Source organism: Typha latifolia, chromosome 4 (assembly GCF_019914945.1).
Source record: "Typha latifolia isolate L0001 chromosome 4, TyphaL0001v2, whole genome shotgun sequence".
In the NCBI taxonomy this organism is placed as follows: domain Eukaryota; kingdom Viridiplantae; phylum Streptophyta; class Magnoliopsida; order Poales; family Typhaceae; genus Typha; species Typha latifolia.
The window spans coordinates 991,933-1,008,171 of record NC_133089.1 but is presented as its reverse complement, the minus strand read 5'-3'; the positions used below and the strand labels follow the sequence as shown (position 1 = coordinate 1,008,171).

Below are 16,239 nucleotides of genomic sequence, written 5' to 3'. Positions count from 1 at the left end.
CGTTGATTATAAAAGAGGAAAAAAGGGTAGGAGCATAGGATTCAAGAATAAATTCAGATTGTGACAAGGATATCTCCCTGGATTGCATGTTCACTTTCTATTCAGAAATTGGAATATTTCTCCTATTGGTCCGGGCAAAAAATATCTCGATTCTTATTTTTATTCGTGAATTAATCATCCCTTATGCGAAACTTTGCGGATAATAGATGTTGGATATGAAAAGAATCTTCTAAGAAGTTTGCAATCCCCTACCACCTTCATTTGTTGGCTTCCATCAAGTGGAGAGAAATGTGATTAATAGTTAATTTAAGTACTTGAGATTATTAGAGAACATTAGTACATTTTTAAAGTAGTGGTTATTATTAGAAGGGGAGTACTTATTAATCTATTTTTAAGAATTAGCATCATGGACCCCTACTTCTAAGGTGTAGTGGTTTACTCGCACTTCTCCTACCATACAATTTTTTTCTCCTTTCCTTCGCATACAAAAATGTTAAAAAATTGAGTTTTAAAAAAAAATCAAGAATTTAATAAGTAAAACAACTAGTGTTAACCCACTGAAAGGGAGTGAGTCCAAATTAAATAATTAATTAACAAAGAGATTAGCTCACTAAGTAGTGCAATTAAAGAAAGAAGAGAAACAAAAGAGAACAAATTAATGGAAGTAGATGAGCTAGAAGTGGTTGCTTAAACTTGTGGTCTTCTAGGATTCTCTCCCATTGGAAACATTGGCATGAACATGACAACTCAACTTGTTAAATATTTATTAGGATTGAAGTTTGTGGTTATTGCATAGAGTATTGTTTATAAATTATAAGCATTATTTAACAAATGCTTTTTAACTCAACAAGAGTGTAACTAGGTCATCCATCTTTCTCAATTTAAAATATGTTAAAGATATTTTGAACTTAAATTTCTAGTCCATTTTCTCATTTATGAGCCCAATATTACTATTGGGCCAGAACTAAGCCCATTTTGCAATTTAGGCCTAAAAGTTATATAAAAAAAGAGAGAGAGAACAATTTATTTATCTCTCCATACTAATTAAAGAGAAGAAACATATGAGTAATTAATTAACCTTTGCTACACTATTACGCTCATAGTAAACGCCTAAAGCAAACTAACCCAATTATATCTACTTGCAGAGACTCTAATTTGCGCCCCCCAAAAAGAGCAGGAAGGGCAAAATTATTAGACTCGACTTTGGATCTAATCACTAATTAGACACCACCGCACTGGTAAGATACAACACACCCAATATTTGGGCTCAGCGTGAGGGTGTGTGTTGGTCTGGTGACGAATTGAGGAAGGCGATTCAATATTTGGCACATGCATGCATCATCTATTCCTTGTAGCCGGTGGCAACACGCCGTGTTTCCGCCCCCGACCAGGGGGTGGTCGGGATGCTGGCTCTGATGGTGCTGGTGGTGGTGATGGTGATTGTCGTGATGCCTCCTGTGATTTTTACAGGATTTATGTGGTGGTGATAATGCTGGTGGCGGTGATGCTGGTGGTGATTGTTGATGCTCGTCTTCGTCCAACCCTATCGTCTCAATTGGATGATTCATAAAGTTGCATGCCTCATTGGCAAGTGCAAATTGAGATAGGCAAAGGTTTTGAGCCTTGGCCTGCATTTTGGAATTGTTTGAGATGATGATGAGTAGTAGTGGGAGTAGTATGGCTAATGAATGGTCCATTTTTTGTGGAGGTGAAAGTATGTAGTGGTAGTAGTAGTCGTCCCTGGAGAATGGTTGATTGTTTTCTGAGGAGAGATTAAATAGTGGTGCATTAACTCTTAAGCACAAACATTGGTTGGACTTAGTTGAGTTTTGAGTAGTTCACACTTGGCTTGTGATCTTTCCTTATACTCTTTTTTTTTATTATTTTTGGATCATTATCTTTCCTTTTACTCTTAGCAAGAGAAAGATTGTGTGAAATTGATACGTCTCATACCTTCCAGGCTTCTACCATATACATTGTATATTTCATAGAAGATACATTTGAAAATTTTCTTTTTCTTTCATTTTCTCTCTCTTTTAAGATAAGATTTATCACTTTTATACAAAGTAAAATTTAGATGGTTAAAATGACACATATTGTATAAGATTTTCTAAATTCAAAACAAAGTAGCATTCGTTAAGTTTACATTTCTCGTGCGAAAGAAAGAGCTTTAGATGTAATATAAGATAGCTCAGCGAAACATTAAAAGAAAATATTATTAAATAAATAAATAAATTTTTTTATTACAAATACCACCTTATATTTATTTATTTTTATTATTTATATTCAACCTCTTTGGCTTTTACATTGCCACCCATTATGTAAAATAAATAGTTTTATAATAAGGGAAAAAATAACTTAAAAATTATCTCTCTTAGAAATATGATAATGATATACATATGAGAGTCGCCTTTCATTAATATTTTTTTTAAAGTACAGGAAAATAAGAAACAATGAATAATTAGACAACAATAGAGTTTTTGCAATGAATGCTATGTACACAACAACAGACACGGAGAAAAGGAGAGTTGAGTGTGGAATCACGTAACTACCAACCAAGTCGAGATAACGCGTTTCGTCTTTTCATTTCGGGGAGGGCAAAACTGGAAAATACCTCGCCGCGTTCCGGCACCACGCCGCCACCACCGACCCACTCCGATCGCTTCCGCCGCAGCCCCCGCTGGGCGAGAAGGCGGAATTCCATGTCCCCGCCAACGCCGACCGGCCTCCCCTGAGATCAGCCAACATCACGCCCCCGGCGTCGTCGCCGATGTACACCCTGCCGTCTTCGCCGCACCCGCCGACAGCCGCCACCCTGCGCCGCCGGAACAGCTGCCACTCCGCCGCTGGGCCTTCGCCTCCGGCCCTTGCGTCCCACACTTTCACCGTCTCCGGCGCCGCCGTCAGAACCACCGCTGGCGAGGCGAGGCTGGAAGCCGGGATCTGGCTAGAGCCGGAGAGGAGGAAGGAGCGGAGGGCCTCGCCGCTGTTTAGATCGAGGAGCGAGACGAGTCCTCCGGCTGGCAGATCAAACCCTAGCCCGAGCCCTTCCCACGTCCTCACAACGGCGCCGCCCCACCCCAAATCCGACCACGAGGCGCCGCCGCCGCCTCCGGGATTACAATCCTGCTCCTGCCTTTCCACGTTATCACCAGTGGAATCGATCTCGTCGTCCTCGGCATCACTCTCCCCGGCTTCCTCTTCCTCCTCGTCGGAGGAGAATGAGGAGGCGGAGCAGGATTCATCATCGTCGGATGAGTAGGAGAGGGGAAGAGGAATTACAGAGATACCCGTGCGGGAGCGGAGGATGACGAGGGCAACACGGCGGAGGAGGCCGGCGACGGCGGCGAAGGCAGCGAGGGAGAGGGCGACGGAGGTCCAGAGGCCATCGAGCTCGAAGAAGAGGCGAGAGACGAGACTAGGGCTATGGAATCGGTTGAGAAGGAGTGAGATCTCCATGGGAGGGAGGGAAATAGAAACCCCTAAACCTAAAAACCTACAATGAAAGAAAGAAAGAAACGAGAGGAGGAAGTCGAAGACGGCGTGGTCGTTAAAAAGGCCAAAGGGTTAGGTGGTGGGACACGTGGCTGGAAAGTAATGGTGACCAAGTGGAAAAGGTTTCCCGCTTTTGTGGATGGGGTCGATGAGTCAGCAGCGCACGTGATAACCATGTGGTTGCTGAGTCAAGGAGCAGATGAACGTGTGGTGCACAACACACTACACGTAGGTAGTTTGTACGACAGCATAATATAAAAAAAATAGATGGAGTTTTTCGAAAAAAATAAAATAAAATAATTTTAAGGTTGATATTCGCAAAGCTAACTCCTATCTTGTCGTCGTATATTTGCAAATCTTTTATGTTCATAAGACTTTCTATATTCTTCTGATATTGGAAAGGAGATGTCTTTCTTCTTCTTTTCTTTTTTTTTTTTTTGTTGAGATAATTGGAAAGGAGATGTCAATGTGCAAAAGTTTGGTTGGTGACATGCAACCCAATATCATTTATCTGGAAATGACCAAAATGTGCATCACGATTTTTTTTTTTTATTTTTAAATTCAAAAGCATCCTCAGGTGGAGAAATTTTTTATTTGGTCAATTGATAGTTATTAATCACAAAGAGAGGACTTAGGCCGGCAAATGGACAACCAGTTAGAATTCTGGTTCTCTTTCATTATTTTATGTTCCTAAAGTTGGGTCAACAAAGCTTTATAGAATGAAGAAAGGAAGAAGAAAAAGTTACATTTCTTAGACCAATTGGTATCTTCATTTTGGTTGACTACTTTGAGAGGATTCCAGAGAGCCACAGCTTCTGAAATATGAACAGTAATTCTAGATGTTATATCTAACCCTTGCAGGAGATAAAACACTATCAGGATATCTAAATATTGAAACCCAGCACTTAGTCAGCCACAATTGTTTTACTTCCTTTTTGTTATCTAGTAACTATTTAGCATTCAAGAAGCTCATCAGCACATACCTCAGGACCAAATATTCAAAATCAGCACCTGACTTCCAAGATATATTCCATATTTGAAACTGGTAACGGAATTAAACACATCAAATATTATGCAAGCTGCATCAGTGGCTAAAACGGTGATTCAGATGCCAACTTCTTACTTGACTTTCTACCTAGTCCTCATTAACAATGTCAACTAACTTGCTAGGAGAACAAAGATGTCAACATTAAATCTGCTTGCATTGCATTGTTTGGATACTCATACAAAACTCAAGTAGAGCTTACAACAAGATGGTGGCGAAAGCACAGCCACCTTTACATCAACATCTGCAAGGTTATTCTAAGATTGACTCATGTCTATGCAATAGGCATGGAGGCATTCTTCAATCATGTTCCAAACCAACAAAAACAAAAAAATAGAAGAATGATTTCGCAGCAGTTTTTGGGATCAACAATTTCGACAATAAAAATGTTCAATCTAATTCTTTACTGACGTCACATGCCTCAGAAGCATGTGAACTACATCATGGGAAATATTTGCTGCTTGTAATTTCAACTGCTGGATCTTTGCCTCAGTTTCTTCCTCAAGACGCTTAACATTTGCACCGGAGTCGCCGCTACTCTGATAGCAGCAAAAGGAGCACGGTAAAGCCCAAATTCTTGCAAATACATAAGAGAAAGATCAGAAGGTGGATTGCTTACCTCTGCAACCTTCCTCTGGAATTTGGCTTCCATGTGGGCACGGTATTCAGCTATCTCCTTATCAGCCTCTTCTTTAGCCTTCTTTAACCTGGCTATTTTAGCTGTTACAAAAGAGAAGGTCCTATTTCTTTTAGTTCCTTCATCACACCAAGTTTGGAGATCAACAATTTATCCTGCTTTAAATGACAAAAAATGTATTCACAATTGCTTTCTTATATATTGATTGTATTTTAGCAAAGAAGATACTTGGAAATGATATCGAAAATATGACTGTTATCCTATGTGTTCTATCTTATTTCTGTCACACAAAAGAATCGTTAAAATCCTGTGCTACTTCGGAACTGAACTTACAAGAGAACAGTTGTTATGTCACATCAAACTTCATATATAGCAGCTATAAATGCAGTGAACAAATTAGCATGAAAGGCCTTCTTTGACTTCACTGAGGAGATATGTGGGATTGCAGGGTAGGCCCAGGCAATAGCGTCACCAAAGAGGGCACAGAAATATGTGCTTCACTTCTTCATGTCTGCCATTACTGAACATTGCATGGAAAATTTTTAGTTCCTGTGCTACATGCAATAACTTCTTTTGATATTATCAGGTAGTGTACCGCATATCATACAGACATCAATAAAGCATACTCTGATATTCTATAGCTACAGGGCATCAATCTGACAGGGATATGGGAAGATTCTTTTACACCAAAAGCATGCCCCAAATGATCTGATTAATATATTTGACTTATATGCATATCTACTGATAAATCAAGGAGCACCGAACTGTCATAAAAACCCTACCAACAAAGGTCCCCAAACTAATGGTCCTATATGCAGAAACATAAAACTTCATGAAAAAAGTTTACCAACATTATGACTACTCTTCATCATTAATAAAGAAAAGATAGACGACAACGTAAGAGCATAAAAAGATCCTGATATAGTCCCACTATTACAAAAACCATTTTAGAGTATACTTATCTGGGAAATCTACTTTCCCGCAGTAAGCTGCTTGCAAGTGCATAAAGGTAATAAAGATCTAGAGAATTTTACCATTTCTAGCTGCGCCGACAATATGTTGAGCATCTTGTTCTGCAGCCAATAATTGTTGGATTCCGCCTTGACGCCTGCCAGAATCCATCCCTTGCTGCTAGAGTCATCCATGCATTTTCCATAAAAATGGAGGAAAGCGAAACATTAGGTAAACCAAATTCGGCAAACTAACACTGCTTATAACTAGATATTTTCAATTTGATATTTTAATTCTGATGTTGAAAAAGAAAGAGGTTTACCCTAACAATCGCTATACTGACATGTGTTCCTTCATACGAGCACAAAATACTGTATTAATTATGATAGGGTGTCAATATGATATGAAGGGAGAAGTGATTTAACATTCTATGAATAAGCTATAAGGGAGGATTGAATCGTTTGACCAACTTTTTCTCTGTTATTTGGACGCATCGATTAGCCAAGAGAATTCTATGTGCTAGATTTTCGCAAGAGAAATGAAGAACTATAGAAACGAGTGTCCCCTAAGTATGCCTTTCGAGGAAGAAAAAAGTGAATCTTCTTTTCAACCATCAAAACTCTGGAATTATTATTATTTTTTAAAGAAGAGTTCGAGATATCCGCTGATCTAAAAGAAATCGATCAACCGACAGCGGCAACAACAACTATTGTCCTTTTCAATAGATATACTGATCAAGATCCCAGGACTTTTCATAATGTACTCTATTTCCAAAGTAAAGAGGGAAAAATAAGAACGGATTTAGATTAGATACCCGCAAACGTTCACCGCGCGGATCCATAAAAATCATATCCAGAGTAACAACAATAAGAAATTTCCAAGAAGACGAACAAAGAAACCCTTCGATTACAAAATTGCTTGAGCAAATCTTCTGTCTATCGACATTTATACAACAGAGTATCAAAATGTAGACGAATCCGATCCTAATCTATAGATATCCACCAAAAGATTTATCGTTACAGATTAATTCGTGAATGAAAACAAGAAGTAGAGGCAGAAAGATGCATCGATGCGCACCGATTGGAATCGAGCTTCCGTGAGATTGCGGACGGAGATGGGATTCAACTATTGAGGCCTCTCACCTCTCCTGGTACACTCGAACGGTTTAATGAATTAATAGTGTTAAGCGGAATGACAGAAAAACCCTTGTTACCTCTGTAAAAATTCTAAAATTCTTGGGGTAGTTTTGGAATCACAGTGTTGCACGTTTTCGAGGTTATAAAGGATATAAATGCTATTGCTACCACCAATCTGGAGAGGGCCCAATTGGATCGCTGTTAAGATATCTCGTTTGGGCCTAAGTTTAATCTACAAATCCATCTGGATTAGAACCTTTTGTTTCCTATTTTATAAGCCCCAATTCGCTTAGGAATTATTTTTTCGTCGTTCTAAAATATAATTTTTTATTTTAAAATCATAGCTAACAATCGAGAGGCATTGAGTTAGCTTCGCAATTGAAGTGCCACTTAGATAATTATTCTGCCCCTTTAAATTTTTTGTTATTGATATGTCTTGTAACTTTTGTTCCAATCAACAGAGAATCATACTTTTTTATGTGAAATTCTGTATTTTATTTATTTTTATTTTATCGCAATTCAAAAACAGATACATCGCTTATAAAGTGAATGATTTAACTTCGCAACTTGAAAATTAAACTCCCATATCCATAACAAGTGATATTTTTTAAAATACGAGTACTATTTATCAAAATTATATCTTATACCACGCATTAATTCAATTAATAGTTACTTCTTGATATTTATTTCATCAACGTATTTTATATCAAATAAAAAATATTCACGATTAAATAAGACATTTTTTCATATATATTTTTTTACTTTATATCACATCAAAGATAATTATTACACTCTTAATCTAGAATACAAGAATAATTATTCTTAAAATACAATTCCATTTTAAAAATAATAAAAAATATATTTATTATAGAATTGATTTTATTTTTAATGTAAAGGAGGCCTAAGAGCAGCAGTGATACAGCCTTCGAATGTCGATTCATCTGGTGATAAACAATTTGTTTTAAGAGAATAAAACATTTAATAGTGTCATATTTAAATCAATTCAAACTCAGAAAACTAATTTATGTGAGATGCGAACTCTTGGCTCTTTTCTAGACGTGGATTCTTTTTCAATTCATCCTAAAGATTTCGCATAGCAATTGATTAATACGAAAATCTCCCATCTTTTTTAGACTCTTGTACAGTAACTTTCTTTCTTTCTCAAATGTTAAGCAAACATCAATCAATCAAATAGTTAATAGTTGCTGGTTGGGTTGGACTTTCTTCCCCTCAGCAGCAGTGTATCTCCTTTTATCTCTCTTCATTAGATAACACATTAAAAATATAATGATATATATAATTAGTTTGTTATTTAGGAGTTTATGTTTTTGAGTTAATAAATTATTTAATTTTGATATTTTTATGATGGGTGGATAGTTGCACACTTTATTATGTGATGTATAGTACCAAATAAATACATCTCTTTATATATATTTTTTTTCTTTGCTTTCTTAATGGAAAAATCTTAGGGTATCAAATAATCTACTTGGAAATACTATCAAGATAATATTATATATTTAACGTACTCACACCTACCTCATAGAAAACCTTTTAAATATTAATAATATTCTCATTTACTCAATGCTAATTCCTTATCCACGTCTATGCCCACTAGAATCGCTTACGTGTCGACCCACGAGCTACGTCACGTCACCATCGAAGAGGACTTTCGAAATGGACCCGTAAATGACCGCCAATAAGAAATAGTAATTTTTTCCGACTAAAAGCTCTTAATATTCTCGAAGAGCAACAGTGACTTCTTTCGAGTATTCTATCCGGTCGCCGTAAGACAACCTCCGACGCTTATGTTGCATTGCTGTGAAATTCCTGAGATGCCCTCCACAGTGCGAGGCGTTATTACTAATTAGACTTCTCTCTCTCTTCCCTCAACCAAGCAACTAACCCCATAAAGGAGAAGGAAGGATCTGGTCATTGCCCGCGGCGACGTGATCTTCTTCTTCTTCTATCTCTCTCTACCATGGCGGCGGCAGCGGACTTGCGTGGGAAACCGCCGACTACCCCCCACCTCGGCCTCTCCTCCCCGATCCTGAAGCCGTGTGGGAACCGGAGGGTGACCTCCTCCGCCGGCGCCGACTGCCAAGGCGACGCAGCCGGGGATGCCGCAGCCGATCGGAGGCTGAAAGCCCTCCCCCGAAGCGGTGGAGACGAGGACGGCGGGCTCGAGGAGCTCCGAGCTAAGCTGATGGGGCATCTACGCGAGGCGGCGGACCGGATGGAGCTCGTGCCGGCGCCGGAGCCGGAACCGGAGGCGGAGATACCGTGGAGCATGAGGACGAGGAGTGGAGGGATTGGGAGGAAGAAGCCGAACCCTAGTTTGGCGGCGGCCGCGACGGCGGAAGAGGAGCCGAGGAGGACGGGGAGGCGGCGATCGGAGGGAGAGGAGAAGAGCGAGAGGGTGAAGTTCTCGATCTCGCTATCGGCGGAGGAGATCGAGGAAGACATCTACGCGGTCACCGGTTCCCGGCCTCGCCGCCGTCCCAAGAAGCGGCCCAAGATCGTACAACATGAGCTCGATGTAAGTTAATTCTCTAATCTACCCCTATCTCCTTAATATATCATTTTCTCATTTAAATCCTTATAAATTTCACTATTTACATAAAAGTCAAAAGTCTTAATAAATAAACGTGAAGATTTTTTATTTACTTGTTTTTGGGGCAGTCGCTCTTCCCCGGGACTTGGCTATCTGAGATCACGGCGGACTCGTACAAGGTACAGGATGAGTAAGGCTCGGACTATTAAACTCACCGGCGGTGATGGGATCTCTCCCTCTAGTTAATTATCTTCATTAATCCATAGGCAGGCAGGCAGGCAGTAAGGTGTATGGTAGGGTAGTGTGGTATTATTATCTTTTGGTTTTAAGTTTTCGTTCCTTAGTGTACAGAAGCAATTAAAGTAGAACTTTAATTGGAATTTATGTTTTCATTTCCTATATATATTGCATCTCATAATCATAAACAACTTTAGGGTTTAGTGTTTTGGTTGCAGTGGGGACTGGGGAACCAAAAAATTGGTTGGTTTTTAAATCGCTGTCTGTGTTTAGCTGGAAAAGGTTTAATAGTGCACTGGTAAATCAAACTGTGTTAAATCTATACGTGGAATCGCGTAGCTGCCTCTTGTATGATTTCAAAGATTAAGTTAACATTTGACTAAGACAAGCAATAAGTACTTTTCTTTCTACTTTTTATAGGATAAGAACCAACTTAAACCAGTTAATTAATACTCCAATCAGATTTTAAACATTTCTAAGGCCTATACAGAAGTTATGAGTTTGATTCAATGCCTATATATATCGTGAAATACTACTCTTTTTTATCTAGTATATAATTTGTCTATGAACTTATACTCTAGAAATAAATAAAATTGGGCAAGCTAGCAGTAACTAATAACCAACTTATCTTGTTACAGAACTAATACCAAAATAACCCAAGCTGTCCAGAGAGATACTTCGATAAAACCAGCAGGATTAGCCTCTAGTCTGAGCCCAATTATTTTAAGCCCAACTACTAAGTAACAGGCTCGGCCGCTCGGGTTATTCTTCTCTTCACTTAATACGCAATAAGATCGAATCCCCCCCTCCTCTGTTCCTCTTCCTCTTCCTCTTCCTCTTCTCCTCCCATGGCGACTTCTTCTTCTTCTTCTTCGCCCTCCCTCGTCGATTCCCTCTTCCAACGCTCCCTCGATGACCTCATCAAATCCATTCACACTTATTCTTCTTCTTCCTCCTCCTCCACCCTCATCTCCCACTCCCTCTCCGACATCCGCCGCGAGATCCGCTCGCCGGATCCCTCCACCAAGTCCGTCGCCCTTCAGAAGCTCACCTTCCTCTCCTCCCTCCACTTCCACTCCATGTCCTGGGCTGCGTTCCACGCCCTCGAGCTCCTCCCCTCCTCCTCCCTCCCCATCAAACGCCTCGCCTACCTCGCCGCTTCCCTCTCCTTCCACCCCTCCACCACCGACCTCCTCCCCCTCACCACCCACCAGCTTCACAAGGATCTCACCACCTTCACTTCCCCCTTCGCCCCTTCCCTTCCCCTCTACTTCATCTCCCTCGCCGCCTCCCCCGACATCGCGACACACCTCGCGCCGGATCTCGTCCCCCTCATCTCCCGCTCTTCTCAAGTCCAATCCAAAGCGATCGCCGCCGCAACCCGGGTGATCTCTCTTTCCCCAAGTTCCGTCCCGTTGCTCTTCAAGCCGCTCGTCGATTGCCTCGCCGATCCTCGCGCCGTGTCGGCCGCCGTCGGCGTGTTCTGCGAACTCTCGGCTCCGCCCGCAGACCCCGGGCCGTTCCTCCCCCTTGCTCCCGAGTTCTATCGGATCTTGCTTGATTCCAAAAGTAATTGGGTGCTCATCAAGGTGCTGAAGATCTTCGCGCGGCTTGCACCCCTAGAGCCCCGGCTTGCCGCTCGCATCGTTGATCCAATCTGCCAACTCATGCGCCGGTCGTCAGCCAAATCGCTGGTGTTCGAGTGCGTCCGAACGGTATCATTAGGGCTTAGTGACCATGGGGAGGCAGTAAGGCTTGCAATTGAGAAGATAAAGGAATTCATGTCTTCAGATGACGACCCCAATCTCCGGTATCTCGGACTTCAAGCGCTCGCAATGCTGGGCCCCGAATACTCCTGGGCTGTGGAAGATAACCGCGTTAGCATTGTCCGCTACCTTACCGATACCGACCACAACATTCGTAGCGAGGCACTGAGACTGCTGATAAAGATGGTGTCTGAGTCAAATATTGTCGAGATCTCCGACCTCTTGGTTGGCCTTGCAGCGAAGTCGGACCCCGAGTTCGCCAACGAGATACTCGAGACTGTGCTTGCGACATGCGGGAGGAATGTGTATGAGCTGGTTGTGGATTTTGATTGGTATGTTGGTCTGCTGGGGGAAATGGCAAGGAATATCCATTGTGCCAAGGGGGAGGAGATCGAGCAGCAGTTAGTTGATATCGGCTTGAGGGTGAAGGATGCGAGGCCGGAGCTTGTCCATGTTGCTCGGGATCTTTTGATAGACCCTGCCTTGTTGGGAAACCAATTTCTTTGTAGTGTTTTGTCTGCTGCTGCATGGGCTTCAGGGGAGTATGTCGAGTTTTCGAGGAATCCATTGGAGCTGGTAGAGGCGCTTCTGCAGCCGAGGACTAACCTTCTGCCTACGTATGTGAGAGCTGTTTACATCCAAGCCATATTTAAAGTTCTTACCTTCTGTTGCAGGACATATGTTGAGCAGTTAGAATCATCAGCTCATGGTTCCTCTATTGGCAACTCAATCACTGGAGAAGAGCTTAAGGGTGGCTTACTAACAGATGATAAAGTTAGTGCTGAGATTCAGGAGGGAGTTGCTACTTCTGTCATGCCGACCACCTCTTTTTCTGGTTCATTGGAGAGGAATGATCTTTTCACACTTGATTCTATATTGTACATGCTCAATTTGATCGAAACAGCAGTTGGCCCGCTTGCATTATGTGATGAAGTGGAGGTTCAGGAGCGTGCACGCAATGTGCTCGGGTTTGTTCACATGTTACGAGATATTCGAGCTTGGAAAGCTGAGGAGGGTTTTGCAGGAAAGGATAAAGTTGGCGAAATTGTCAATCTTATGGACATGGTATTTTCTGAAGAGCTAGGACCAGTTTCTGTGATTGCTCAGAAGAGAGTTCCAGTACCTGAGGGTCTTATTCTTAAGGAAACTCTTGCTGATCTGACAGAATTCTTGAGTGAAGATGATAGTACTACTCCACCTGCATCAATTTCATTTTACCGTGTCAGCCGTCATACTATGGAGTCCAAAGAGGAATCTGCAACATTAGTTGGGTCAACTTCTCTTCTCGCTGAACATCGTAAAAGGCATGGACTGTATTATCTTCCAGCGGAGAAAGATGAAAATGAGTCAAATGATTACCCACACGCCAATGACCCCTTGTTACCAGTAAATCATGATGGTGCCATTGAAGACCTTGTCAAGCTCACTGAGCAAGCACTGGTTCCAAGAAAGACAAAGAACACGAAGCCACGACCAACAGTGGTGAAATTGGACGAAGGTGAAGGTGAAGGTGTCATGACTACTGTTGTAACAACAGTGAAGGAGTCAAAAGAAGATCCGCTATCTGGTGTTATCAGGGGTGTTCTTTTGGGCAAAGAAGACAAGCCCTCATCTTCAGAAAAGAGGTATCCAGATAAGTCTTATCAAGGAACACTGAGAGACAAAGTAGATACTAGTGCATTGACTTCTCAGCTGAAAGAAAACTTACTTGTTGGTGATAAAAAGCATGAGGCCTCGAGTACTAGGAAGAGTAGAAAAGAAAGACATAGAAGTACCAGAAAAAATGAAGAAAAAGAAGAGAAAAGTCTAAGGAGCTCTACACGGAGTAGCCATCATCATGGAAAACATAAGCATAGACAAAGAGTGGATGCTTCTTTAAGTGCCACTCCTCAGGCACCAGTAATCCAGGATTTCCTTTTGTGATTGATGTGGGCATGTTTAATATGTTAAAAGCTGATGAAAATTTCTTCCTTGCCCTTCTAGCAAAGGTCAGATTTGTATCATTTTTTCCATTTACCGATTTTGCACATGATACTTCTCAACCTTTTCACTTTTGCATTTGGAGTTGTTTTATGTTTTGAGTTTGTATTTCTTATCCATACCATAGAAGAGATCTTAAGGTTCTATACCTAATTTTATTTTTCATGTTATAAATTCATTCTCAAACTTGTCATTTTCACTGGGAACTTAGAGTAACGTGCTGCTTTAAATGGCCAGAACCTTGAAAATTGCACAGGTAAGTGGGGTTCATATCATCTTTAGACAAAGCTGATTCATTTCTGTTGAAACAAGTGTATCGTTGAACTGAAACTTAAAATGTATTATGAAATCATCTTTATTTGAGAATCTGTGCCGTATATTGTATATTCACTGCCAATATTATGTGTTCCCATTGTGCGCTAAAGAACAGTTGTTTCACTTGTTTGAAGCCTTGTTGAATTCTATCATTCTAGCACAAGCACTCCTACTGTACAGTAAATAATTAGATATATGCATGTTATTATTGAGACTAAAATGGGTACACAACTGAAGCATCTAACATTATATATATATTATGATTTAACAATTTCAGATTTTAGACATTACATTGGAACTTGATTGCCAAAAGAAAATTCATATATTGCCCTTTTGTCGTCTAATGGGGTTTGTCTTTGTATCACTGTATGTGGTAGAACTATACACATTAAATGATTTTCGTATTACACAGGCTATTATTATTGGTCAAAAGTTTCTGGATTGAGTTAGACAATATTTTATTTATTTTTATGTTTTTTTATCATAACAGTTTTATATGGAAAGATTTTGTGGAATTAAATTAATGCTTCAGATCAAGTCTCAGTTTTTTTCCTTAGGTTTAAGTTATTGTGACATGAACATTTCACTTCTCCCATGATTCAGGGGGGTCAGGTTCATCCCGGGTTTGCTGGTTTGAAATGTAATAGACAACGACTGCGATGAGATAGTGCTAACTTAGATTCATGAAATGAATTTTGAGAGGTTAAGATTATAATCATGCAAAATGAATAAGAAAAAGAGATTTCTCAAATCCTTGTTGTGTTATCATTTAGGATGATTTAAATAATATGTACAGGTGTATAGATCACTAGCTCGTGTAGTATGTCATGCTGGTCACCAGGGCAATTACATGGACCTGCAAGCTTGTTCCAGTGGTATCATTTGTACCCTATGATATGGAGTGCTATGTTGGACCTAATTCATGGATCTTTGATAAGATGATATTTTCAAATATAATCGAGCTCCGCATAAAAGAGCTGCATCACTTATCTATTTCCATTATGGAATAGTTATCACTTGCACTTTCTTTTACAGAACATCTTGTTACATTTGCCAGATGCTGGACCTCGAAGCTCTTGTGCAAACCTTCCGAAATAATTTTCCCTGTTAAGTTGTATTTTTATGCATTTAGATTTGCCTATGAGAAATGAAACATCCTTTGCTCCTCAAAGAATTGTAAAAGTATCACTTATTGTAGCAGCTTGCATCTACATTTTGTTTTACACTGAAAATGGCTATCATGGACCTAATGTAAATGTTGTTATCTAGTTACTCTTAATGTAAGTCCAGAGTCCAGACATTGTTCCACTATGATGAGCATTCTGGACAACATTCAGCAATTAGGCATGTGTGCCTTGAACACTGAAAGGGCAACTAATTTTGAATGATAGCCATTTGATAACCTTATTATGACCTCATCTCATGTATAATAATAGGAACATGTCTCCTCTGAATTGAAACTGAAGTTCATTTGAAGGATGGTGACATGGTAGTAATAATTTTTAACCATATCTCATGCAAAATCTAACTGACAATTTGCAATTAGAATTGTGTTTTATTTCTTAATTTTTGAGAGAATTTATCTGGTGAACTTTTTGTTACATTAAGGATGAAGATTAGTTAAATTTTGTAGTGCTGTTTGGCCAATATGATCTGGTTTGGAAATTAACAACATGGGTTTAATTAACTGTAATCATCTCTTATTCTCTGAATATATATATGTTTGACTTTCTGTTCAAATATAACCTTTCTGTCACGATTTTACGAGGATAATGAGTTATTATCTGCAAAATTATTGCTATCGTTCTGGCGATGACAGATCTAATAGCACATAAGTGCTGATACCATTGCAATCTACATTTATTATTTCCATCAGTTGATTGGTTTTTAGTTGTTACTGATGACACCCTTAACCTTTTTGTCATAAACTGTTGTTTGGATCAAATAATGCAACTTCCTGGTAAATTTTTCTCCAGTTGTGTTTGCACCAAGATTGTTGAATATGTTTTACTCCTTCCTATGTGTGACAGAAAGTTTCCATAATTTCTTTGCAATGTGCATGTTGGTTCTTCCTTCGATCAGGATTTGCAGATTCTGTATATGATTTTGGTTAGAAAAATTTACCT

General features: G+C 40.0%; 4 protein-coding genes across 6 annotated transcripts; 2 read left to right on the top strand and 2 right to left on the bottom strand.

Annotated features, from left to right (window-relative positions):
• Positions 1 to 2,394: 2,394 nt before the first annotated feature.
• On the bottom strand, positions 2,395 to 3,532 carry LOC140785714 (uncharacterized). Its single transcript, XM_073133680.1, has one exon. The coding sequence runs from the start codon at positions 3,457 to 3,459 to the stop codon at positions 2,584 to 2,586; it is 876 nt and encodes a 291-aa protein (XP_072989781.1). The 5' UTR covers positions 3,460 to 3,532; the 3' UTR covers positions 2,395 to 2,583.
• A 1,146-nt stretch (positions 3,533 to 4,678) lies between these two features.
• LOC140785664 (V-type proton ATPase subunit G-like) lies at positions 4,679 to 7,295 on the bottom strand. Of its 2 annotated transcripts, XM_073133624.1 has the most exons (5): positions 7,206 to 7,252; positions 6,451 to 6,499; positions 6,212 to 6,305; positions 5,160 to 5,260; positions 4,679 to 5,079 (listed from the first exon to the last, which is right to left on the bottom strand). In XM_073133624.1, the coding sequence occupies exons 3-5, from the start codon at positions 6,297 to 6,299 to the stop codon at positions 4,936 to 4,938; spliced, it is 333 nt and encodes a 110-aa protein (XP_072989725.1). In that variant the 5' UTR covers positions 6,300 to 6,305; positions 6,451 to 6,499; positions 7,206 to 7,252; the 3' UTR covers positions 4,679 to 4,935. The 2 variants fall into 2 exon arrangements, with proteins under 2 accessions (XP_072989725.1, XP_072989724.1); XM_073133623.1 differs by lacking the exon at positions 6,451 to 6,499 and having other exon boundaries at positions 7,206 to 7,295.
• A 1,756-nt stretch (positions 7,296 to 9,051) lies between these two features.
• Positions 9,052 to 10,828, top strand: LOC140786231 (uncharacterized). 2 transcript variants are annotated; one of them, XM_073134506.1, is made up of 2 exons: positions 9,052 to 9,800; positions 9,944 to 10,255. In XM_073134506.1, exons 1-2 carry the CDS (start codon positions 9,243 to 9,245, stop codon positions 10,007 to 10,009), a joined length of 624 nt encoding a protein of 207 aa, XP_072990607.1. In that variant the 5' UTR covers positions 9,052 to 9,242; the 3' UTR covers positions 10,010 to 10,255. The 2 variants fall into 2 exon arrangements, with proteins under 2 accessions (XP_072990607.1, XP_072990608.1); XM_073134507.1 differs by lacking the exon at positions 9,944 to 10,255 and adding an exon at positions 10,691 to 10,828 and having other exon boundaries at positions 9,105 to 9,800.
• A 65-nt stretch (positions 10,829 to 10,893) lies between these two features.
• LOC140786229 (AP-3 complex subunit delta) lies at positions 10,894 to 13,997 on the top strand. The gene has a single exon (XM_073134503.1). It carries the CDS (start codon positions 10,901 to 10,903, stop codon positions 13,739 to 13,741), a length of 2,841 nt encoding a protein of 946 aa, XP_072990604.1. The 5' UTR covers positions 10,894 to 10,900; the 3' UTR covers positions 13,742 to 13,997.
• Positions 13,998 to 16,239: the final 2,242 nt, after the last annotated feature.